Here is a 26,050-nt window from a genome sequence, read left to right as displayed (position 1 = left end):
TCACTTAGCTGAATCAACTCAAAGTGTCTTCAGTGACTTTTTAAAAAATGATATATTTTTCATATCACAGTGTCACTTTACTTGGAAAGAGGGCTAACTAAAATAAAAAGCTAATGTTTCCCACATAAAATCAACATCAAGTTGTTTTTTTTTTCACTCAAATATAAAGCTTCATGGGTCTAGGAGAACTAAGCATTTCAAAAACATTCTGATTGCAACTCTAAGAAATTAGAGGTAGGTTGTAAAAAACAGTGAAGTATTTGGAAGCCTTCTTAAAGTTATCAAGCATTGAGAAGCAGTCATAATATTAATTTATACTTATCTCTGAATCACTTAGCTGTAGATTGAATTGGAATCAGTCTTTTCATTCAGATCAGAAATATGTTTCATATAGATTAATATCATAGTAACACAAAGCAGAAAATTTCACAGGTTCTTGGAAAATGACAAGTAAATCAGATAGAAGTTTTTACATTTGTTAGATTGCTTTCTTCAAACCATTTTCTTCCCACTGTCCATCCTTGGTACCACAGGTTGTCACAGCTCTTGATTCCATTACAGATTTGCGTCCTATTAATTAAATAAGTAGTTTCCACTTGATCCAAGGTAATACATGTATGGGTAGTTTTAATTCTTATTTTTAAACTGAAATTTTAAAATAGATAATGCACTTCCCCTTCTACCCAATGTGCCAGACAGGGAGGCATACTTTGTTCACACAAGACTAAGTGGTGGAAATGTAGGAATGCCAACAAAAGGTGGGCTAGAGCAGATGGAGTAACCCTAGTAGGGACTTGAGGCAGAAGGGAAGGGGTATTGAATAGAATAACGGACGGTTCCTGGTGATTGGACTAAACTAGGACATCACAATAAGACTTTGGTTTTAAAATATGCAGGGTTTTATAAGATGATTTTGTTGAGTCCAACTTTATAAAATGTGAAACTGACTTTAAAAATTTTAAGGAAGAAGATACTCTGACATATAAAGTGATATGTCTTTCTAGAGAAAATAGTGGTTTTCAGTTATTGTATGTTTATTATTATTATATTTAGTATATTATAATTATATTATATATAATATAATGTTATATACTATAGTATTATATAATATATTATTATATATAATATGCCATAATATAATTATTATAACATAATATAATTATATTTATTATTATTGTAAGCTGTTTCAGTTATTATAAGAGCTATATTCTGGCTGGTCTTGTTTTTCTTTTTCATGATTTGAAGGTCACAATTATGCCATTGCATGAAACAGCACTACACTGTGTACCACAATAAATTGCAAATGAATACTTGACCTTAGTATAAACAATTAGAGAAGAAATGGAAGGAAGTACCTTGTAAAATCATGGCTTGGGGTGAATTCTTAACCAAAGGATAGATAGGGGTTATCATAAAAGAGAGAAAAAACTACTTTAGCTACATAAAATTTAAAAGCTTTTACAGGAAAAAAACTAGTACAGCAAGAATAAGAAGAGGAGTGGTCCTGGGGGGAAATATCTTTAAAATAAATATCTCAGATATGCAGGAAGAAGAAAAAAAAAGTCTAACCACCATTCTCCAGAAGATATGTCATCAAAGAATATGAACAATTTTAAAAAGAAAAATTGTGGACTGGATATATTCGTTTCTAAACATATCCCTTTTCCTTCCTCTACCTAATGAGCCATTGCTTATAAGAAAAATTTGAAAACAAATAGTTTGTCAACACCAACCATGTCAACCATCTGACAATTTATGCAATATTCCATGCAGGTATCCTCCTACCTCTCCAATGAAAGGAAGGAAATGCATTTTAGCAACTCTTCTAAGTCCAAGCTTGATTATTACTAGATAGCATTTAGTTTCTTATTAATGTTCCTTCTGTTTACATTGTTGGAGTCGTGTTAATAGTTTTTCCTGGATTTTAATGGATCAGTTCCTATAATTCTTCTCATGTTTCTCTGAATTCTTCATGGGCATTTTTTAATGGTATGATAATATTGTATCATATTCAAGTACTCAATTTGTATAGATAACTAGATATTGATATCTTTCAACTTGATGGATCACTAGAGTAACACTTTTCAAAAAGAAATAGCCACAAGTGGATTAACAGAATTTGCCCACATTTAGACTGCAGCAATCTGAGGTATGTGTAGTGTTTAGATTAGTTTTTGAACAGTTTAGTCTGAAAGGGGTAAAGAAAACTACAGTTTATCTTATCAAACTCTTTTCTAGTATAGACTTTTCACGAGAGACATCCATAGTGGGTCTATGCAATATGTGAAAGCCTTTCCTTAGTTAATTTAACATTACTTGTTAAATATGCTAGTACAGCATATTGCCTACCCTTCTTTAAGTAATTGAAAGATTTTAGTCCAAGTATAAATTTTTTATTTTTTTTGTCTTTGTAAATTTGAATGAATGAATGAAAAAAAGCATTTATTAAGTGCTTACTATGTGCAAAGCACTATAAGTTTGAATAAGATTACTGAGGTTTGTTCAAGCTGATATCATCTCTGTCTTGTTAGTTTTCTGTTTTATTTAGGAAGGCTCCTAAAGTACAACCACTGATAATTATCAAAATATTTTAATTTTTAGACCTGAGTGAATCCACTCTTCCCAAATGGCTATTTGAGGTTGGTGCTGTATATCTACATGGCTATGACAAAGAGGGCAACAAATTATGTAAGTGTATGTGGATTTCTATCTCACTTTTTTGGCTTTTCAACGTCAGAAGTTTTGGCAACCATATCACATCACACTGTTGATGCACTTTCTGAAGTTGCAAACCACTAAAAACTAGCTTTTTTTTTTTCTTAAGTGAAATGTCACCTACCATGTTGCCTTTATCCTGTACTTGTGTAATTCAATTTTATATTTATCCCCATTAAATACTATCTGGTTTTGGGGTGGGTTTTTTTGTTTGTTTTTTTGCATTTCAGGATCGTTTTAGTTGTGAGTTGTATCACCTAACATTTTCCCAGTACTCTGCTTTTATCAAATTGATTCCCAACCAAGTTTTCTGGCAAATAAAATCTGAGAATATATATTTTGTTATTCAGTGATTTAGTGTTTGCTTTTAATAATCTCTGTGGCAAACAAAGTTGGAGAGATTGTAGCTTGACATCAGTGAAACATTATTTGGAAGAACATTACTAAAATAGCAGCACTTGTTAGAACGTTTGTTAGAATTCCAGTTACTAGTAGGTGAGAAGTACGTACCTATTTATGTTATAAAAACTTACCCAAGCTTATTAAAACAGAATTATCTGAAGGGTTTTTTTTAATATACTGAAGCAATTCATTAATTTCCCACAGCAAAATTGAGTTTACCTCTTAATACTTTTCAGTTGACTTTTTCTTTGTTTTACATTGCCTTCCAGTGAAGGTAGTACAGTATAAAAACAATCATATTCTTCATCTCTGGAAAAATGAAATAGAAAGCAATATGTCAAGGAAAATTAATGACATTAATCATGATCTTTTTGCATTTGGAAAATTTTAATGTTTCTACAGTTTTTTTCTACTTTTTCTTCTGGTTCAAGTCTGGTTCAGAGTGAAGTTTCATACAAAAGACAATAAAACGATTTTGGACAAAAAGAAGCTTGTAGCCTTCTGGCTAGAACGTTATGCCAAAAGAGAAAATGGAAAGCCCTTAACAGTGATGTTTGACATGTCAGAAACTGGACTGAGTAACATAGTAAGTATTTTCATTGACATTATAATTTTAACTTTCAGGATAATTGGTCTATTTCATGATATTTAGGGATTTTCTTATTTTCCAGTAATCAGTACTTATGTAGTAAAGTTTATGGCTGTAAAGGGGAAAGCTCTCCTTTACTTCCCTCACACCCCCAATAACAGCTGTGATACAGTACTGAGTTGGTTTACCTTAAGCTGTGATTTCTCAAAAATTATGATTCCAATTTATACCTAAGTGATTGAATTCAGTCACTATTATATTGTTTCATTATTTTGAATTAAAGTGGTAGACTTTGTAGGAAAGCTTATTGTATAAGAGCAAAAGATTTATTTTGTTTCTTTTTTTATGATTTTCCCCAAAACATCGGACATTTATAATACAAAATAGATTTGATCTAAAAGTCTTCTTGCTTGGCTATACTCAAGAGTAAAATACCTCTACTAATAGTAATGATATTTAATCAGTCAACATGGTAGGTAGAGATAAGGTTCAGAAAAAAAAAAAGACGACTTTTTATACCAAAGGATATCTTCATTTGGTTGTGATATAAATTTACTTTTCTCCAGGCAAACCTTAACAGTGGGAAATTGCCCATATTCTCTCTGGCTACTTGATAGAAGTTCTACATAAATTCTTTTGGGTTGGCTTTGCTTATGAGCTTTTCTCTAGGTGCTGGTGCTTACTTATTTAATGTGTAAAACCAACAAGTCTCAGATTTGGTCTTTTGTTGCCTCAGAGCTTTCTACATACCCCCATATGCCCTAGAGGCAGTTGAGATCACCTGACATATTTTAGTTTTTGTGCTCATATTTTAATCTTAAAGGAGTTTTAAGATAGTTTTCTTTGGAAGTTTCCTATGTGCTATATTTCCTTGACTACCTAGGTTGGTCATTCTAGATTGGGCATAAGAAAGATAAGTTTCTGACTAAAATTAAATGATATAAATAGATAAACATTAGCATAGATGTCAATTTTGGGGAAGTTAAATATTATTTAAAATCTGTAGTTTTATGGTGTTTGAAGACATTGTGCATCTGCCTATTTTATATTTTAAACTTTTCATGTTGAAATCAGATGCAAGAAAAATGTCATTGTTTCATACCTAATCATTGAAGACTGAGGGATAAGAATTAGGTTTTATTAGATGGTAGTATTATTTTTTATCAGCCAAGCTTCGCCTGTATTTCATCTAAGTTATTTGATATCTTGAGAAAACTATTAATGGTATAAGACATTTCAACTCTTTTTATAGCATTTGAGGGCTATGTCAACACAAGAGAGTAAGAGGGTTGCTGTTATACTTTTTTTGTTCTTTAAATTTTATTAAATTTTTTTGGCTAGGCAGTGAGGTTAAGTGACTTGCCCAGGGTCACACAGCTAATAAGTGTTATGTGTCTGAGGCTAGATTTGAACTCAGGTCCTCCTGAATCCACGGCTGGTGCTCTATCCACTGCGCCACCTAGCTGCCCCTTTTTTTGTTCTTCTTTTGGCAGGGCATGGATGATTGAATAAATGAAGTTTGAAAACCAGTCTTGTTTTTAAGTCTCGAATCATTTCAGGTCATTTAATGTGGGGAATTGCAGTCTCAGGAATTTTCTCCAATACCAATAAATGCTGTTATGATCTTTCAACTAGTAAAATATTCTATTTTTAAAATCTCAAGTGTTTTAAGTATTATGTGACATTTAATACATTTTATATGATTCAAGGATATACAGAGCTAGAATTGCTCATTTTAATATTCTCAAGATAAACATACCATTTTTCATCATAACTAATGCCAAAGATGTGGTCTTATCAGTTCCATAGATCTCAATCCAAGAAGATGTCATGTGCACACATTTTGATTTAATTTTGATTTAATCATATGCCTTTTACATTTAATGGAATTTGAAATTTAAAGATTAGGTTGGGATTTTCTTTTCGATATGTACTATAAAATTTATCAAAAACTTTCATGTACCACATTATTTTATTTTGGTAGACAAGTAAAACTTGATAAGTTTGTGATGAATGTATGGATTCTTATGTTTTCACTCTTAAGACATAGGCAGGATAGCTAATAGTTATTTCTAGAACCTTACTTTTTACTTATGGTAAAAGGCAAGGCAGAGATACTTAGTTTTAGGTCAAATCGAGATGATTGTTGGCTATGGAAGTACTTTATTATGATTAATTGTAATTTATTTTTAATCTAAATTCTTTATATTGTATATTCCCATTAAAAGCAACTCCCTATAGGAAAATGCTAACTTTACAAAAATAATAGTTTCATATACCACTATTAATCCAGGATTCATTTACATGTAAATTAGGATATGAGGTTTCTTTCATATTTCATAGTTAAATATCACTCACAATTCCCACCACAGTGCAATTTAGGACAGATGGAGCTCCTGGAGGATGCACATACATGTGACATCATAGACCTTTAGGGACAGAGTGGTCCCAACCTTTCATTTTACAGTTGAGAGAACTCAAGAGACTTGTTCAAGGTGGCACAACCTACTGTGCACGCTGCCAAGCTCGATATAGCAATAAATCTGACTTCTGTATACATTATAATTGATATTATAGAGATCTTTATTATAATATTATATTATAATTATATATTATTATAGAGATTAGATGTACGTTAATGAGAGCTTTAAGGTTTTTATCACGCTTTGCATAGTGTACCTCATAGGAAGCAGGCGCCAAGAAGTTTGGTGGGATTTGTGTTCAAACACCAACTCACTTTCTGAAGTGTCTAATGATAGCTCAGAATTACATTTTTTCATTTGTGGTCAGCACATCCATTTTCTTCTGACAGGTTACGTTTAAATTCTGTAGTGTTGAAATCTTCATTTATTAAATATGTAATCTTAATTTTAGGACATGGATATTGTTCGATTCATCATCAACTGCTTTAAGGTTTATTATCCTAAATACCTCAGTAAGTAACTGGTTTCTTTTTATAGACTTTATATATTTTAGTTATAGAAGTTGTTTTGGCACTTAGGGAGAGTTTGACCTATGGGGTTTTTATTTTTGTGGTGAAAAATATTACTCAAGCCTCCTAGCACATTCGCAGATTTCAGAACAAAGAAATTTTATCCTTTATAAAAGTAAATCTACATGGTTTATACATTTACCACATGCATATATCTGCATGCTTCACAAAATGTATTTATCCATGCATATGTACATAATCATAGTTAACTGTCTTTAAAATTATCCATTTCAAGTATTAATTACTGTGCTGGTGCTTTGTTTTTACATTGAAGAAAGAAGAGACAGCATGTCACAAAATTTCATTTAACTCCCAACCACAGAATATCACAAAAAATTCTTGCTCAGAGGGTCTGGTATACAGAAGTAATTTTTTTTGTACTTTAACTTCCATTAATTCCTAAGAGGAAAAAAAATCTGTAGCAACTTAGGTATTCTCGTTTTATTTATTGCATATATCATTTCAACAATTAAATGCTAACATGTTTAAGCTAAATTCAAAGGGAAGACCTTTTTTAAAAGGAAGGAGGGGAAATGGAAAGATTAAGAAATTAAAAACTCAAATTGCCAACCACAGAAATCCTTGTATAACACTATAACCAGTGTTCTTTTGGGTATCATAGCTCAGATGCTGTGGTATGACTTATTCCTAACTTCCCTCTGAGTATTGCTCTAATGTGAAATACTAGATGAGAAGAAAGCTTGATATGGTTATATTTTTCTCCTTCTAACTCAGATTTTTGAATTTATATTGATTAACATAATCTCCTGGTTACTGAGCATTCCTTTCAGCTTTGTTTCCAGGAAGAATACTGGTAATCTCCGTATTCTAAGCCAAAGGCCAGTGTGACTAGTGTCAGTCCTTCGTTTTGAAGTTGTGTTAGCTTTCCCCTGACTTCATTTTATCCACTTAATTTATTAAGGAATGTAGGTCAGTATCAGTGGTCATTGTGAGGCAGTGTTGATTTGCTCTTTGGCCTCTTGTTTTCTTGATTTTTTTTTAATGGAAATAGTTTATGTAGTGTTTTAAGCTTTCCAAAGGAATTTGGAAACCTTGTGAATAGTTATATTTGCCTGCTATTTGAAGTAACCAAAGCACATTAAAGGGCAAAGAACCTATGCAAAATGAATTTGAATGCCAGTAAGCTGAATTAAATTGAAAGATTAATTTTTAATTAGTGTGAATGTGTATATGAATCTTATCAGAGCTTTAAGATAGTCTTCTTTAAAGGTTTTCTATGTACTGTATTTTCTTGACTACCTAGATTCCCTTTAAAGTAAGTTTTTTATAGCCACCATTTAGTTTTGTATGCATGTAATATTTTAAAAAATAATTTTATAAAGTAGTTGCAATTTTAATTGAATTCTATGCTTAAAATGTAATTGTAAAATCTTAAACTTGAGACTTAGTTTAAATTTATCTGAGAGATTTAACTAGAGTGATCTGTCTTCAGATTACTGGCTACTTGTAATACATGTATGTACTTCAGGAACTCTGCATGCTTGGGAGAATGATGGTCCACTTTTTTCATCTGAATTCTAAGAGTATGATAATGCCAGAAATCTCTTTTGTATTTTCTAGTCCTTTTTTACATTTATAAATGTCTGCTTAATATCTTCTTGTCAATATGAAAATCATATTTTTGTGTTCAGAAATATAGGCTTCTTAAGAGTTCATAATGTTAAATATATCAATTATTTTTGTTTGAACATATTAATTTAAAAATAATCAGTAGAGTTTAATAGCACAACTATTTTTAATAAATGTTTTAAAAATATAACTCAGATTTGGAAATCACTTTTCAAAAAACTCAGTGGCCCACAAAATTTAATAGACCAATTTTCACCTCTCCCTCACTACTGATAGCAACACTGTGTATACTTTCTTCTCCTTTTCCCTTTCTCTCCCTTGCTCCCTTTCCCTCTCATTCTCTAACCTCTTTATGCCTCTTTTTAATCTCCCTATCCTCCTTTCTCCCCACGCATTTACTGATTTGTCAGTAGTTAGCATTAGGTTGCTAACTACTCAATACTTTCTTACATTTCTTCATGTTTAGAAGACAACAGCTGTAGTAGAAGAACTGAGGGTTGATAAGAGTTGCCAGGAGACAGTACTAGAATCACAACATTATGACATGTGGGTCTGCCAGTGTTGTTGGTGCTATGTATTCTGTATTGGACATTTCACCTACTAATAGACCATACAGTTTTCAGGCTTCTCAGTTTTAGTTTTAGCTTCTTGACCAATTATTTTTAGGATTGATGTAAATGGATAATTAATCTTATAGAAGTGTTAAGTCTTATCGAATTCATTCATTCTTTTATCTTTCAGCAAAAATTGTAGTCTTTGATATGCCATGGATAATGAATGGTGAGTTTTTATTACTTGAGAATTTTCATATAGCAAAAATACCCTTTACCCTCACATAGTCTCTTCATGTTTTGTTCTTATCCATATATAGGGTGGTAATAAGTTTTATGAACTAATTGGAATCTAAAGCCTTTCCTGAAATTCCTGGACTGTCTATCTATCTAGACTTCAGAGGTAGTCTTGGAAGCATCTGTCTGCAAGCATCAGAGTTTTATCAGTGAACCTCTGACCAGAGACTTTTTTGTAGAATGTCAGAAAAATTGGTACAGTTATAGAGGCCTCGGGATGTAAACATTCTTGTTCTTTCCCAAAGTTCTTTAGGGCCAGAATACTTAGAATAGATTTAACAGTAGGTGTACCCAAAAGACTTGTTACAAAAGTATCACATCATGTTTTCTAACTTTAGGTTACAGTAGGTTTTGAAGTATAAAAGACTATTATCCTATTATCTAATCCAGCCACTTTATTTTCCCAGTGAGTGAAGCCTTAAGACTTAAGTGACTTGCTTACAGTCACACAAGTGCTAAGTAGTAGAGCTAGGATTTGTCTGTGTCCTTGGACTCCAAATATCCCAATTTTCATTTTACCATGCCATGAAAATTTTTAGAATGACTATCATTATCTTGTATATAAAAATAAATAGATATGTTATAGTTAAGTCAGTGGGCATAATATTAAGTTTAGGCCCAAATAACATGAAAAAAAAGATATACATTACATGTACGTACATATATATACGCATGCATATACATTATATATGTAGTGTGCAAGAAAAAAAAATCATAACACATTTAACCAAGGTATAAAATGTTGTTATGGTTTTTCCTTCTCAATTTCAAATTTGTAAAATGAACAGAAATGTTCCCCTGAGACTTTGATTAAAACTGTTATGGAATAATAGTTGAAAGCTGGTTCAGTTCAGCAAGTATTTATTAAGTGTCTGTATGCATATCACTGTGGTGTAGATCCTGAGAATACAAAGACAAAAATGAAATTCCTTCTGCCCTCGAGGAGCTTACATCCAATTTTAAACTATATTTATATTAAATATAGCATAATTTAGATATTTTGAATATATATTTAAATATATATTTGAAGTATGTTTAAGATATATTTGTTAAGTATTTTAAAGATATATTGAGAAAGACAAGTTGAACTATGATGGGTTAAAGAATACATACATTTAACATACACGTTATATCTTGAGTATGTTTTTGAAATATATTTTAAGATATATTAAAATACATAAAATTCTAGACAGAGAAAAAAGAGATTCATAAAGAAACCTTAATATATATGCTATGTTAAAGCTTTGTAAACCTTATTTATATTCACTAAGGTTTACAAAGCTTTTTTTTTTCCCACCCTTTTAAAAATGAGCTCAGAGAAGATAGGCTACAGATTCACATGCCTCATAATAGAAGTATATATTTCATTATTTTTCACTGGATATGCTTCAGACTGTTTTGACCAGTAAAAAATCCATATTAACTAAATCGAAATGGAGGCTTATAGAGGAGAATTACCAAACACTCACATTGGTGGATGTTCCATGGTAGGTATTTTTACCCTTCCCAAGATAGCTCATTCTTTGCCCTTACAGCTAGATGACTTCCACAATTATGGTTAATAAAACTTCTGGGAGACAGGCTGAGAGTTCTTAGATGAGAGAAAATCTAAAGCCGAGGTAAAAAGTTGGGACCCGAAATCTTGTGTTCCCAGATTGTTCACAGTGCTTGACACATAGTAGACACTTAAATGCTTGTTGATTGTGATGTCAAAGCAGTGCACCTGAGATACTGTCTTGGTATGCATTAGGTATGTTCTGACATGAAGTTAACCTATGCAAGCTTGCTCCCACATGGGTAAACAGTGCCAGTGAAAACACTGCAGTTTACTTAACGCCATTGTCCATTTCATTCCACCCTTGTGATTAGTGAACTCAATCTTTGAGACTGTAGCAGCTGAAGTTACCATGAATTTCTGCAAGATCCACAGCCTTGGGGAAAGTGGCAAACTGAATAATGCTTATGGCAACTTGGCTTTACTGAATGTTAGGCACTTAGAAACTGTAAAGTACAGTAATGGTATAACTGTCTTCTAGCACTAGAAAATGTTAATAAATATATCTTTTAAGAAAAAAAAATGACTATTCTTAGACCAGCCTTTTGTGATGTGTGCAAGAAGTTAAATAAGAAACAATTTAATGAAATTATTGTATATTCTCTAGCTGCTTTTAAAATTGTGAAAGGCTGGCTTGGTCCAGAAGCAGTGAACATGTTGAAGTTTACTGGTAAAAATGAAGTGCAGGAGTACGTCAGCGTAGAATACTTGCCCCCACACATGGGTGGAACTGTAAGTATGGTGGTTGACAAGTCTAAAATATTTGTAGATAAAGTCTTGTATTTTTCCTTAGTTGGGGGAGGGGAGGGACCCTTAAAAATTCAGCAATGGAAAATAGAATTATTGTGTAGAGGAAAATCATAGGTACCCAGTAATCGTAAAGTAAGAATTTCTTAAAATATAATTAATAAATACACATCACAAAAAGAAATGTATCTGACCTTAACAAAATTAATTGTAGATTTTAGGCCAAGTGGGTCATAAGTTTAGTGATGAAAGAAGTATTAGAGATCATTTTCCAGGAGTGGGGAACCTGCAGCCTGGAGGCCTCATGTGGCCTTCTAGATCCTTGGGTGGGGCCTTTTGACTGAGTCCAAGTTTTACAGAACAAATCCTTTTATTGTGAGAATTTGTTCTGTGAAGTTTGGATTCAGTCAAAGAGCCACACTTGAGGACCTGGAGGGCCATATGTGGCCTCAAGGCTGCAGGTTCCCCACCCCTGATTCTAGTCCAGCTGCCTCATTTTACAGATAAAGAAACTGAAGCCCAGAGAGAGAAGTACCTTGTGCCCAGTAACGCAGTGAGTGAGTGTAAGGGCCAAGACTTGATCTTCTTACACCAGCTGTAGTTCTTTTTCCATAACCCCACAACTCCTCTGTTATGACTGATTGACTGGCACTTAGGACCAGGGGAATGTCAGTTAAATATTATAGGTTATATGAATCTTAAGCTGTAACTAGTGATGCTAAAGACATTTTTAAAATGTAACATTTTATGGAGCAGTGTATGTGCTTATTTGGAAGTATCGATTAAAACATGCAGGGACTATTTTTAAGGCCTTATTTTTTCTCTCAAGTTAACATCATATACTGATTACTAGGCTAACTTTCACTGATGGTCAGAGCCAAGGAACAGCAAATCCAAAAATCTACATAGTTTAACTTTTTGTTCATTTTTCTTGAGTCTTTAAATGAGAAACAGCGTAGCTTTTTAAAAATTTCTTACTTTCTGTAATCATTTCCTCATAGGACTTTTGTAGCTGAAAGTTTAGAAATATAATAAAAAGCTTTTTAAATAAAAAGCTTTTTAAAATGATTCAACTTCTAAAACATCACTTTAAGACTAAGTACATTTTAAATCCATTGGGGAAATAATTTATTTCTTTTTCTTGCAAACATCTTTATGATAACTGATATTTTATTCTTTATGTTTCAGGATCCTTTCAAATATAGTTATCCGCCACTAGTGGATGATGATTTTCAAACCCCTTTGTGTGAAAATGGACCTATTACCAGCGAAGATGAAACTGAAAGTAAAGAAGATATAGAAACAGATAATAAAGAAACTGGGGAAGCAAATTCCAGTGAAGAACAAGTTGTCATTCCCAGAAAGGTAATCGTAAGAATAAGATGACATTCGGTATAAGAGATGGGAAAAAAATTACATGGAAATATTTGTGTATCTTAAAGGGCATTGTACATTAAGTGGTACATACAAGTTTCACCAGTTTTTTCTTCCTTTTGGCTGCTTTGTTGAAGCAATATAGCTGTACAGTGTATAATTTTATTCTCCCTAAGCTGATTATTCTCAGTGGGCTGAAGAGATAGTAGTATAGTGTTATAATTTAAATTAAATTTAAGGGGCTATTATATGATTCAATGAGAATTCCTAGAGATTGTAAATCTTTTGTGGACATGTTTTGCAGTTTCTCTGTATCTTTGCAGCTTAGCACACAGTAGCACTCAAAAAATATTTTTGGTGGTGATGGTGATAATGATGCAAAAGTCAACTAGAAATTTTTAATTAGATAGAAACATCATCCTTTGCCATTTTTTTCCAATAGAATAAATAAACTGTTTAATTGTCAATAGGTTTATTACCTTTCATTTCTATGTAATTATTGGGTTTTGTCCTCAAACAGATTAACCCAGTAGAACAAACTTCCAAAATAGAAGAGTCTGATAAAGTAGATTCCAAGATAAAAACTTTAAAGAAATCGTTGAGCATGTTTAAAGGAGTCCTATTGCACATCAGGTAAAGATTTCAAGATTTTGTTACCTGTTCTCGTGTGTGTGTGTGTGTGTGTGTGTGTGTGTGTGTGTGTGTGTGTGTAACAAAGATTTTTAAAAAATTATTTTAACAGAGTTGTGAAATACAGCACAGTTGTATATAGTTCATTGCTTTTTGGAAATATAGGGTTAAGGAGATTGGGAATTGGACCTATAGTTTCATTGATATAGAAAACTTTCCTGGATGAGAAAACACCCACTACCAATACAAGTCATCACCTTTGCAATTTACAGTCTTGGCACCTACTACCAAGAGCTTAAGCAACATGCCTAGGGTCACACAGCCAACATATGTCAGATATACAGCTTGGACACAGGTCTTCCTGGCTCCAAGACCAGTATTCTATCCTTGCTATCTCTCCATTTGAAGGTAAAGCTAGTATCATATCAAAAGTTGACCAAGATGATTCTTTTAAAAGAAACAAGCAAAATTCTTAATATTTTTTTGATAACTTCTCTGACACCCAAAAATACTTGATGCAAAGAAGAATCTTCAAAACCTTAAGTTGGGATGATTGATGAAATGAATTTTTTAGGTTTTTTTTTTTAATGAACCAAAATATTCTGGTTTATATTGTCCTTCAGAGAGGCCTGATGTGATTTGACCAAGTAAACTGTAATTCAAAAGTATTATTGAGTTATATTATTATTGTCATTAAAGAATATCATTAAAGTAATTCTAGGTTGAAAACAGTAAGCATTCTGTCATGAATTCTTCCTTGCAAATTATACCCAAAATTTTATTTTAGTTTTTTGTAAAGCTGAATTTGTCTAATTATTAAAAAAGTGTCCCCATATCAAAATTTTAAACTTTCATATTGATCACATTCTATTCTTATAATTATCTTCCAAATCATTATTATTTGCTGTTAGACTCAGTTTTTGTAAAACAGTGCTTTTCATTATCTTATAGCTGTAATTGTCAGTTCTTTAATTATTTGTGTTTTGGTAATTTTTAAATAACTTTCCAAGATGTTAAATATACTTTGAATTCTTACATTAAGAGATTGATGAACTACTCTTCCTGGTTCTTTTCTTTCTTAGGAGGTAAGAGTATGATGAAGGAAAAAAAAAACTTGAAAAATAATCCTTTAGGCTTGAGTTCTAGCACTTATCTTTGTTATTGTGGGGAAGTTACTTTACTTTCCTGGCCCTCATTTTTTTTTTTAAATTTTAAAATGAAGGATAATTATACTTGTATGGGCTGCCTCATAGACTTACGAGAAGCAGTTTATAGGGCTATATAAATGTGAGTCAGCATTACGATTTTCTTATTTTGTGTTTTGGCCTAGGCTAATTCCTAATACTGTATAAATTACATATATTGTGTTTATAAAAGTCGAATAACAACTACTTTTTGTCTTTTTTTGACAAGTTCATATCAGCAGATTTCTGTGTCTGAGTACAGGTACTAAAGAAACACATTTAGCTTGTTTTTGATTGAAATTAATGGTAGGTGTAGTACAAAGGATTATTCAGACTAAATAGCAATCTTCTTTTGTTTACATATAGCCCTGCTGAAGAACTTTGTTTTGGATCCAAAGAATTTGGAGAGAAGAAGTGCTTAATAGTACTCACAAATGTAACAAGAAATGTAGTTGCATTTAAGGTAAATTGCTTAACATCTACAAAATGTCACAAAACCAGTCTAATTTGTTTTGTGTGTGGTTCGTTTTTTTGAGGCAATTGGAGTTAAATGACTTGCCCAGGGTCACACAGCTAGTAAGTGTCAAGTGTCTGAGGCCAGATTTGAAATCAGGTCTTTCAGACTTCAGGGCTGGTTCTCTGTTTACTGTGCCACTTAGCTGCTCCCTAATTAATTTTAAGGAAGTCATCTGGTGTATATAAGGTTGTCCAGACAAATTTTGGAGAAGGAATCATTTTAGTAAAAAATATTCAAAAGAATGATGATTAAACATACAGCATAAGAGTCTGTCTATAAATTTAAGGGATGCCATAACTCTTCTAAAAGCTGTAGTCATCTGTCCACTCTTTTAGGTTTCTGACTTTTAAACAAGTAGAATTATAACTTATTTTTATCCTATTTGGACTTTGATTTACCCTAGTAATCTTTGTCTCCAGAATTCCTAACATTGAATCATTAGATAATATTCAGCATTAAACTTTAAGTGTTAAATAATTTAACACAAATTAAAATACTAGCAAATCACTTTCTTTACGGTATTAATAATTTAATTTATCAGATCAGTAAAGACAGATGGAATTACAGAATGGAAAGTGCAGTCCTTCAGTGTGTGTATTTTCAAGGTTTGGATTTAGCATTTATCTCATTAATGAACATGATACCTATAACATATATAGATATAGCTATATTAATATATGTATGTATATTTATGCATGTATATTTAACTTTTATGGTTATTGTGCACTAATGTTTTAAACTTTAATATTTAATATGTATTAAAATTGCTTCACTGATCTTAGGTATCCAAGGTTTATTAGTGAACAAACATACATAGAATTTTTTGAGTGTGTAGTTCTGGGTTTTATAGAATCAAATCATTCTTTTCCTGTATTATGTATTTTTATAATCCAAGTGTTCACGGTTGCTCAGCAAGGACCATGGGAAATACTAGGTCACTGGATTTGATATATTTATCTTTTAAAACAAAGACTTTATATGCTTATCCATCAAGATTGCTTTTTTGCTTTTTGGTTTTTTTAAGTAATATAAGAGGCAGTTTGGTCTAGTGACTGTTGAGTCAGACAGTGCTAGGTTTAGGTTCCGTCTCTGACACCCTGGGTAAGCCATTCAAGTTCTCAGTGCTCTGGACAGCTGTCTTGAGACTCCCAAGTTTCAGAACATGCCAACCTTCATTGGTATTAAGAGTTTCCTTACTGTAAATTCACTGTACTAGTGAATCAGAGGTGCATTCCACCCTAATCCCTCCAGAAGAGTAGACCATTAGCTTAAATATTGTGGTTTTTTTTAGTTCATTTCACCTTCAAATTATTTTTAAAGCATCTCACACTGGATGTGCCACTTCTCAATATTCCATACCCCATTCCTGTGCTGTGGCAGTCTTCTGCCTCACTGATTATAATGCTCTCTCTCATTGCCCCTGTCTTTTAGAAACTCTCACTTCCTTCAAGGTTCAGGTCAAGTACCATTTCCTACATGGAGTGTATCCTTAAATCTACATTCTTTCTCCTTTTCCTGAAATTACTTCGTATTTTCTCTATATATTTTGCATATTCTTATGTACATATGATGTCTTCCCTTGTAGAATGTAAGCTCCTTGAGAGCAGAGATAGTTTCTTCATTTTTTTTCTTTCTTTTTTTAACCTAACATAGTGCATTGTACATAGTAGGCATTCAATAAATGCTTGTTGTATTGGATTAAATTGACTTTAAGTAAAGCTAGAATTCTTTATCTACCTAAGTGCACTTACTGTTTCAGGTAAGAACAACAGCTCCAGACAAATATAGAGTTAAGCCAAGTAATACTTGCTGTGACCCTGGTTCATCATTAGATGTAGTGGTGTCACTTCATGGGGGTAAGTTAAATCAAGTCATTGTCAAATGGTAGTTTTTACTAGCTGCCAATAAAATCTGAATCTTTCATTTTTAGAAGAATATTTTCCTTATTAAATCAGCATTTCTTTTCCTCTTTTTCCTTTTATAATTGTTCTAAAATTGTGGCTTATGATCAAAAGATTAAATCAGGGTGTTCTGCTACTAAAATAATTTGAAAAGTAAAAAAGTGTCTTAATCCAGACATGCAAGTGACATTTTTCCCTCTTTCTTTTCTTTACCTACCTCCTTGTTTTTCTTTTATCTGCCTGTTTTTTTTTCTTTGCCTTTCTCTCTTTTTCTATCATTGCTGTGCTGAATTATTTGGGACTGAAGGTTTCACAATTTCCCCTCAAGATCGTTTTCTAATAATGGCTGCAGAAATGGAACAGTCTTGTGGTACAGGGGCAGCAGAACTGGCACAGTTCTGGAAGGATATACCCAGAAGCAAAATAATGGAGCATAGGTAAGCTGGTGTGCAGTTGGGTAAAAAATAAATAAGTGCCTATGTTGACTGAGACATCAGTCACAGTAACTTTAATGTGAATAGAAAGAGAAGTTGATGTCTGAAACTAGTGATTCTTTAACTGTGACATAATTGAAAGGAACTAGAAAATGAATTAAGTTCTTTTCAAGTTCTGAGTAGTCTTACATACATGGGATCTCATGTTGGAAGTAAACACAGGTTAGACTTATCTGTAGTTTAAACTTCAGACTATCCATTAAGCAAAAAAAAGATTCAATGGTATATAGCTGTTTACCTTAAATTAGAATACTTGAAATCTGTTAAATGTGTTCAGCTGTTTAGAATAATTATTAAATCAGGCTTCAAAATTTTCTTTATTATTAGGAACAGAATAAGTACAACATTTTAAAATAATTTAATATAACAAAGTAAGATTACTTTCATGCATTTGAAAGTATATTAAGTCCCAGTTTTTATAAAACTGATTTTTCTAAAGAAAGAAAAGCCCATAGATTCATAATATTACCCTGAATTTCTACTTTCTTATGTATCTCATCAGTGTTTTCAGTGTACTTAAGGTGTTAACAGTAGGTTCACTAAAATGCCAGTCAGAACAGAAAGGTAGAAATTGCCTATTAATAAATTTTGATTACTAGAACCAATCAGGAGGATGGGGGATGGGTAACGTGGCCTCCTTACTCTAGGAAGGGACTTTTCAAATTTTTAAATGTTTGAATTGTGTTTCTGCTGAATACTGTATACTGAGATTAAAGACAATTTTCACAGGTTAAGATGCCACGTTGATAGCAGTAAACCATCTTCTCTTACATTAAAAGAAAATTCTTTTAACATTCCATCCAAAAGCAATGAGGATATACATTTACAAGTAAGTTTTATTTCTTTCTAAATTAAATACTAAGATCAAATTCAAACTGTTCACCTTTGTCAACATCAGAAATCCATTTTTTTTCCAAGTTAAAGAAAAAAAAATGTTTTTATATTAGAGATTGAAAAAAGTGTTTTATTGCTTCTTCTTGGGGAAGACCTAAATAGACAGTGGATGGAATTTTTATCTTTTCGAGTTGTAAATCTTTCAAACCCCAATTATTTATTTATGAAAAGACAACTGCAATGCACAGAGTGCTTTGGGGGTTTTGAAGTAAGTTGACAAAACCATTGCCTTTAGGGATCTCTAATATCTAATAGGGGGAAGTAGTATTTAGTACACTAGATTAGTTTATAGTAATTTTATTTCTTCCAGCCAAATTGATTTATGGTGGTACTGTGTTGTCAGTTGGATTGGTGGTTGATGGATGGTCACAGGGGTGATAGTATGAGAGTGGTGGCATAATGTAATAGAAAAGACTTTACCACCAGGAGTTACAAAACCTGGTTTGGAAGCCTGCCTTTGTCCCTGATTATGTGACTTTGGAGAAGTTATTTCACCTGTGTGCCTCAGTTTCTTTACCTGTTAATTACGAAGGGTAGAATTAAATGATTCCATTCCCACTTTAATGTTCTGTGAACATGAATAGCTCCTGGTGGCTGAAAAGTTTCTCTGCCTCTAGAGGTTAGTGCTTTGTTTTTTTTTTTCCTTCCCTACAGAAGTAGACCTTTTTGAATTACAAATAGCAGGCACAAACTCACATAACAAATGTATTTTGGTGCTACATATATAGCTTTTAGTCAATTTTTCTCCATCTAGTTACATTACTTAAGTATATGGATTTCAAATTACATTACTTAATTGTTTACATTTAATTTTATTACCTAAGCGTTTGGATTTCAAATGTGCCTATTCAGCATTCACATGATAAATATAATATTTTATGGATGCAGTTTTTTCATCTCTTTTTTTCTCAGCTCACCCGTTTACTAGACATCAATAGGAAACTTCAGGATGAAGTTGATCGTTGTCTCTGGTTTCAACAGCTGCTGTTTTATTTAACTCTGCTCTTACTTGCTTTTGCCACTTCTTGCTTCTATCTGCTATATAGTCAAGGGAGTAATACTCTGTAAGAGACATAGCTGGCTCTCCTAATTGTCATGAAGAGGAATCAGACCTAAACTTTATCCAGTTAGAAAAAAAAGTCATGTATGCATATGCTCCCTGGAGACCAAAGTACAGCTCTCTGATATTCTTTGCCATTTAAGAAGTGAATGACAAAGAGGAGCCAGTCTGTCATGAAAACAGAAGAATATTAGAATGAGGATCTACATTAAGAACACAGAAGAAGTTGACTATAGTGACTAGTTACGAGTGAAAATAAAACTATGGGATGTTATTATTCTGAATATAAATTATTTTTTTCCTTTTGGTTGGAGTATTTAAAAATATGTCTTGTTTCAGTTTTATCTTGTTCTTATAAGCTGAACTGAAAATGCAAGCAGATGCTTTGTTGCAGCCAAAAGATATAATCTGCCTTTTTTATGGAACTGAACTACTGTAGTTGAGCCAAACGCATTAGCTTTTCTATACTATGTATATAAAGGAAGTGTATATTGAGTAAGAAAACATACTTATGCAGAGTAATTTATGTAATCATGATTTTGTAATTTTGAGAACTACTAGCCAGTTATCGTCAATGTTCTTTCGGAATGTAAAACTATTTATGCCAAACTACATTCAGTCTTTGTTTCCTATCAGTATTCCTTGACAACCTGCCTTCTATGAGTTTAGGTCTTTTTGACTAATACTTTGATTTAGATATAATCAGTTTAAAACTAACAACTTTGCTTTTGTGGCTTTTACTTTGAAATTTTTCATAATATCATATTTTCCCAGAAAATATTTTTTTTAAGCAACTCTTGTTCACTTTTTTAAAAGGAATTACCATGACACATGTAGACAAAACTTGTTTATGGGGGAAAATCTGTTTTACCCATACTCAGCCTTTTTTAATTTTTTTTGTCTCTTACGAAGGCCTGACTAGCCATTTGTAATCCTGAAGTTACACTACCATCAAAATTCCCCGTTTCCCCCAAATAGAGGAGGCTCTTGATTTCCTGTGGAAGTCATTCATTCAGAAAGGTTTTTTTGAAAGCTTTTGTTTGAGAAATATAATGATATTAATTCATATACATTCCTGGCTGAAAACAGTTTGCATTAAAGAGAACTTAGGAAATATGGGTATCTCTAAGAGTACTGTGATATGAGACTGTCAACTCTGTTTAGAAGAGGAGGAAGAGCCTGGATAAGACCATGAGATTTTTTATGCATAATTATTTGACTTGTTTGGTGTTCTGCCTTGGTACTGGAATTATTGAATAATTAAGATCAGAGGTTTGATTTGATGTTCATTTCAATGTTCAGCTCACAGTCCCAACTATGTATGAGAGAACAAATATACTTGTAATATAAATCTTGAGATTTGATCAAGGGTTTTTTTTGTTGTTTGGTTGGTTGGTTGTTTTACTCTGCTATAGGTGTGACCATCTGTCTTTAGGGATTGGCTCTATAGAAATTGATTTATAAATATTAGTAGATTAGAGATTCCTCAGATTGGTGGTCTAGGCATTAAAACATTAAAAGGACACTGGTGTGATATTTTTTCCTTAATTTAGTTTTTCTATTTCAGTTTATGAACTCCAGATGTGAAAGTGACTACTCTCCACCCTACTAAGTACTTTTGATTTTCTGTCAGTGTATGTGCATGGTGGGTTTTTTATGTGTGCTGCATTATTGGTTTTAAATAATCAAGTTCCAAGTATGTGTATTTTTGTTCCTGCCAACTTAAGAAATCGTCAGCTCATCTTTGAAAATTATTTGTCCTAACAGTGTCCCCCTTTAATGTTTCAAGATGCAGTAATGTTAACTGTTCTTGCTTGAAGTTTGATCAATCTCTCATTATTGGATTCACTGGTATAAAGGTGTTAATGTTGATGTGCTGATTAATTGTAAGTAAGCAGAATTACTGAAAATATGCTATAAAAATCAAAAGCTTCAATACACTTACCTTTCATACTTAATCTTATATCTATTATGTGTTTGATTTCATCTGATCTCAAGTGTCGTATATGTACTGTCGTTTTTTTGGTTCTATACAATTTGTCTTCTAAGTGCTTTTATATTCAAAATTGTCATTAATTGTTCATGAACCGATTATTGAGGTCCAACATTTAAATGTTTTAAACCAGTTTTCATTTTGAAAGCTAAAAAAAACCATTTGTCATGGAATTGATTAGCAAGTAGCCTAGAATTGTGGTAACTGATGAACCTAGCCTCAATTTCATAATACAATAACTTTTCAAATTTTGCCACTAATTTTGACTGAATTTAATAGCACTTTATTGTACAATTGCAAGAAATATATTCTTAGAATTGTTGCCAGTGTAATTATTCTAATGTTCTGGTGCTTTCATATATTTTCAGTATTTTTATTACTATATTGGTATTTTCTTTGTATAATTGATCAAAAGAACATGTTTTCTATTTTAATATGTTTTAGAGGGATAACTACATTTATGAAATAAATATCATTAAGAAAACTTATGGTTTTTACTGTCAAAAGATATTTTTGAAAAGTTGAATGATTAAACTCTTAAGTATTCTGACTTTTAAAAGTTCTATATTTCATCGCATCTGTTTTTCACCATGTGGAAGGAAGGAAAGAACAGATTTCTAAAGGGTATAGTTCAGTTATTAGAATGTAAATGAGGAAAACATCTTTAAAATCTAAAGAAAACATTTAATGAAGTATTATTGAATTGTTGATTCCACCTCTGTAGTCTTTTTGGCATGTTCTCATCTTCATTTGTCACCACTTTAGTTCACCTGGACTCTTATAATACATGCCCTGCTAGTTCTTTCTTCAAGTCAAAATAATCTAATTCACAAATATGGCCATGTCACTTATCTCTTCAAAACTTTTTAGTGTAAGGTCTGGGAACTTTTTAAAAAAAAATAATTTTGATAATTCTTTTTCAATATAATTAGTTTCCTTTGTAATCCTTCACATTTTATTTTATGCATTCAGAAACCTCTGAAAAGGGGTCCATGGGTTTTGCCAGAGTGCCAGAGGGGGTCCACGAAACACAAGAGGTTAGGTGGCTTCTTGTGGCCAGGAGGAAGAAATTAAAACCCCTTTTAAGCTATGTATTCTGTTCCACTCAGACTGTGCTGTTCCTTGATTTTGGCTTGTTATCTCCTTTTCTTATTGGGACCCATTTTGTTACTACTTCCTCCATTAAATCTTCCTTGATTTCCTTCACCCCTCTATCCTGCAGTTGAAAGTGGCCTATGATCACTTCCTAATTATTTTCCTAAAGAATTTTGCATCTCATCTTTGATCCTGTCATGTTTTACTTTGGATTATGCTTGTCTACATCCCCTTTCCTCTGTTTATTCATAAGCTCACTTAAATCCAAGACTATGTTCTCTTTACCTCAAAACCAGAACTGTATACCTCTTTCATAGTCGGTATAGCCCTAATCACTACTTCTCCACAAAAAATAGTCAGTATCTTCTATTAAGTGTAGAGCACTGTTGTTGCCACTTTTAATGGAAGGAACTACAAATCAAACTAAATAAATAGTCTTTGTTGCTACCCTGCCTTTTTAAGAAGCTAACATCCTGGGTTGGAAGAGAACAGAATATTATAGTATATTTTCAGAGAAAACACCTGTCAATGTTTCAGCTTTTCATCCTCATGTTATTGAAAAACCTCTCCCCAAAACTCCTGAAAGAACAAGTTGAATCTTTCTTTATTGAAAAAATGGAAGTCTCAAGCTGTCCATTAGATTAAAAAGCTTTTGAATGAATAAAATTAATAAAGGTAGAACATGAAGAGAAACTGTAGAATAAGGAAGACATTGCCATCAAATACAGCAAATCTGATATTCAAGATAAATAGAAAATTGTAAAATATCTAGCACTAGGAGCCATTCCCCTATAGATTCAAGTAGTCAGAGGATATGAAGATAGTTTTCTCAAATGATGAGTTAATTCAGATTACCAAAGAGCATATGGAAACATGCTCCAAATTACTAAGAGAAATGCAAATTAGAACAATCCTTCAAATTTGGCAATGGTGATAGTGTAGAAGGGGCTGTCAGAAGACACCTGCACTTAATATGTTGTTGATTCTGTACAACAATCCTGGCATCGTTTTGAAGTTATGCAAGGAAGAGAATAAATGATACTTTTTTTTTTATGCAGCAATTGGAGCATGTGTCTCAATGAAGTAAATCAAAAATAAAGCTCTAATATATAACTGAAATATTCATAGCACTCATGGTACCAAAAAATTGGGGTAGGCAGGATGCTCGTTGATAGCCAAACGGCTAGAAAACTGGTCTATGCATACAATCAGTGTCATAGTGCAGTAAAAAATGTGTATGAAACATACAGAGAAATATCTAGATTTGTTGCAATACCAGACTACAAAGGAGATACTTTATAGACAATATGATAACAATTCATTTGGAGGAACCAAGGTTTAGAATCTCAAGTAAAGTAAAGAAAATAAGGAGAAATGAAGCACTTCCCAGCTCTCTAATTATACTATAAAACAATAATTATCAAAACTATTTGGAACTTGTTTTAAAAAAAATTGGAAGACAGGTAAGTAGAACAACCAGAAAGAGTTGAATTCAATAATCCAGATTTTTGTAAACCTAAGAATACAAATTACTGGGTGAAGAACTCCTCATTTGTTAAGAATACTTGGTAAAACTAGAGGGCAGTTTGGCAAAAAATGTAATTGAACACCTTATAGGAGTTCAGGCTCAGAACGAATACAAGACTTAAAGATTAACACATCATTTTTAAAAAATGGAATCAAAACACATCACTTAGAGCTATGGCCAATAGGAGAGTTCTTAACCAAAGGACAAAAGAAAGCATATAGGACAAAATATGTGATTTTGATCTCATGAAATTGAAAAACTTCATGAACAAAATGAGTTTATCTAGAATAAGAAGAGATGTGTTGATTGGGGGAAAACTTTGCATCAAATGTATCTAGTAAGAGCCTATCTAAGATATATCAGGAACTAACAAATACAAGAACAAGAGCCATTTTCCAATAAATTGATCAGTGGATACAACTATTTTGAAACAAGACTTGTCAACCAATAACAAAGATATGAAAGGTTGATTCAAATCACAAGGGAAATGCAAATCAAAACAAGTCTTAGGTTTCACCTTATTCCGGATATTTCAATCATCTGCTAATGTTGGGGGGGGGGTTGGGAAAATCAGATACAATAGAGCAATGAATTCATCCAGCTATTCTGGAAAGCAACTTGGATTTAGACATTTTTTTTTGAAAGGGACTAAAATGTCCATTCCCTTTGCCCCAGAGATCCTGCTGATGGGAGAATACCCCAAAGATGTCAATAACAAAAGGAGGATTTGTAGAAGCACTTTTAATAGCAAAGAACAGGAAACAATCTTCCTGAGTGAAGAAGGCCAAATAAATTGATACTGAATACATGAATGGATATCACTGTCCTTTAAGAAATAATGACTACAGAATATAGAATAACATAAGCTTTATATGAACTGATGTAAAGTGTATTATGTAGCTCAAGGAAAATGTGTATATATATATATATATATATATATATATATATATATATATAATATGTAGTCTACATATGTATGTGTATACATACATATATAAGAATATCTATAGATATATCCTTAACCAAATGAAAGAAGAAAGTGTAAAAGATGAAATGCGTGGTTTTGAATCCATGAAATTTAAAACATTCACATTTATAATTTTTCTTCATCTACATATATGAACTATAACAATGTAAATAGGACAATAAACAAATTCATCAAAGAAACCCCAAATTGAATGCTTTGTTGTTATAATTCTTCAGGTTCAGTTTGGCCCCAAAGAAGAGAGGGACAAATGTATTTCCTTTGTATTTCCCTCTTTTTCAGAGGTGTTGAACTGTGGATGTGAAACATCACATATGCTGTCTGTACTTAAATGTTAGTTATTTTTGCTGATGTGCTTCCCCCCCCCATCCTTTGTTACAAGGGATGACTCTCTAGGAATGAGAGAGAAGAAATGAAAAGAACATATTTAGAAATGAAGAAGAGGCAAAACAAAACAGGTCAATAAGATGGTATTTTTATAAAGTGTATCAGCCACTGTTAGTGCTGTGTATGCCTCAAAATAGTGCAAGAAAAATAAAGCGTGGAAAATGATAAAGTCAGGAATGTATTGGAGAGGGAGAGAAGAAGAGTAGCGCCTCAAAACCTATAACTATAAGAAAAAGTAAGTTTTAGGTTCCATGAACTAAAGAGAGTTTACTTTGTAGTAGGTTTTAATTTTATGAGCAAAATATGCCATTTCTGTGTTTGTTTATATTTTTCAGATGCAACCTTTTAAATTTATCACTCAAAAGAACTGAACTTTACAATTTTTACAATAAAATAAACATTAAGTGCTTACTTTTATGGAGCAATTAGGTGGTGCAGTGCATAGTGTGTCAGGCCTAAAGTCGGGAAGACCTGAGTTCAGATTAAGCCTCACACACTAAAGCTGTGACCCTGGGGAAGTCATTTAACCTTCTTTGCCTCAATTTCCTCATCTGGAAAATGAGCTGGAGA

The 26,050-nt window shown here is 32.3% G+C and overlaps 2 protein-coding genes across 3 annotated transcripts in view; one reads left to right on the top strand and one right to left on the bottom strand.

The window, feature by feature from the left end:
* Positions 1 to 10,690, bottom strand: part of FANCB (FA complementation group B) — a 65,838-nt gene extending 55,148 nt beyond the window's left edge. Inside the window, exons 1-2 of the mRNA XM_021007399.2 lie at positions 10,606 to 10,690; positions 3,337 to 3,426 (exon numbers count right to left, since the gene is read on the bottom strand). The gene's annotated coding sequence lies outside the window, so the exon portion shown is untranslated. The remainder of the gene's footprint in view (positions 1 to 3,336; positions 3,427 to 10,605) is intronic.
* MOSPD2 (motile sperm domain containing 2) overlaps positions 1 to 21,973 on the top strand; it is a 42,019-nt gene extending 20,046 nt beyond the window's left edge. Inside the window, exons 4-15 of one of the 2 annotated variants that reach the window (XM_021007403.2) lie at positions 2,602 to 2,688; positions 3,549 to 3,703; positions 6,581 to 6,641; positions 9,030 to 9,068; positions 11,299 to 11,423; positions 12,627 to 12,803; positions 13,333 to 13,445; positions 14,993 to 15,089; positions 16,903 to 16,999; positions 17,352 to 17,481; positions 18,268 to 18,367; positions 21,060 to 21,973. In XM_021007403.2, coding sequence (XP_020863062.1) covers positions 2,602 to 2,688; positions 3,549 to 3,703; positions 6,581 to 6,641; positions 9,030 to 9,068; positions 11,299 to 11,423; positions 12,627 to 12,803; positions 13,333 to 13,445; positions 14,993 to 15,089; positions 16,903 to 16,999; positions 17,352 to 17,481; positions 18,268 to 18,367; positions 21,060 to 21,104 — 1,226 coding nt within the window. In that variant the 3' untranslated portion in view covers positions 21,105 to 21,973. Of the gene's footprint in view, positions 1 to 2,601; positions 2,689 to 3,548; positions 3,704 to 6,580; positions 6,642 to 9,029; positions 9,069 to 11,298; positions 11,424 to 12,626; positions 12,804 to 13,332; positions 13,446 to 14,992; positions 15,090 to 16,902; positions 17,000 to 17,351; positions 17,482 to 18,267; positions 18,368 to 19,344 lie in introns of both variants that reach the window. The other variant, XM_021007402.2, reaches the window with a different exon arrangement.
* Positions 21,974 to 26,050: the final 4,077 nt, after the last annotated feature.

The sequence above is a fragment of the Phascolarctos cinereus genome, unplaced genomic scaffold (genome assembly GCF_003287225.1).
Source record: "Phascolarctos cinereus isolate Bilbo 61053 unplaced genomic scaffold, phaCin_HiC Scaffold_726;HRSCAF=1367, whole genome shotgun sequence".
Lineage (NCBI taxonomy): Eukaryota > Metazoa > Chordata > Mammalia > Diprotodontia > Phascolarctidae > Phascolarctos > Phascolarctos cinereus.
Note: the sequence above shows the minus strand (reverse complement) of the source record. Positions and strands in the feature narration are given on the sequence as shown.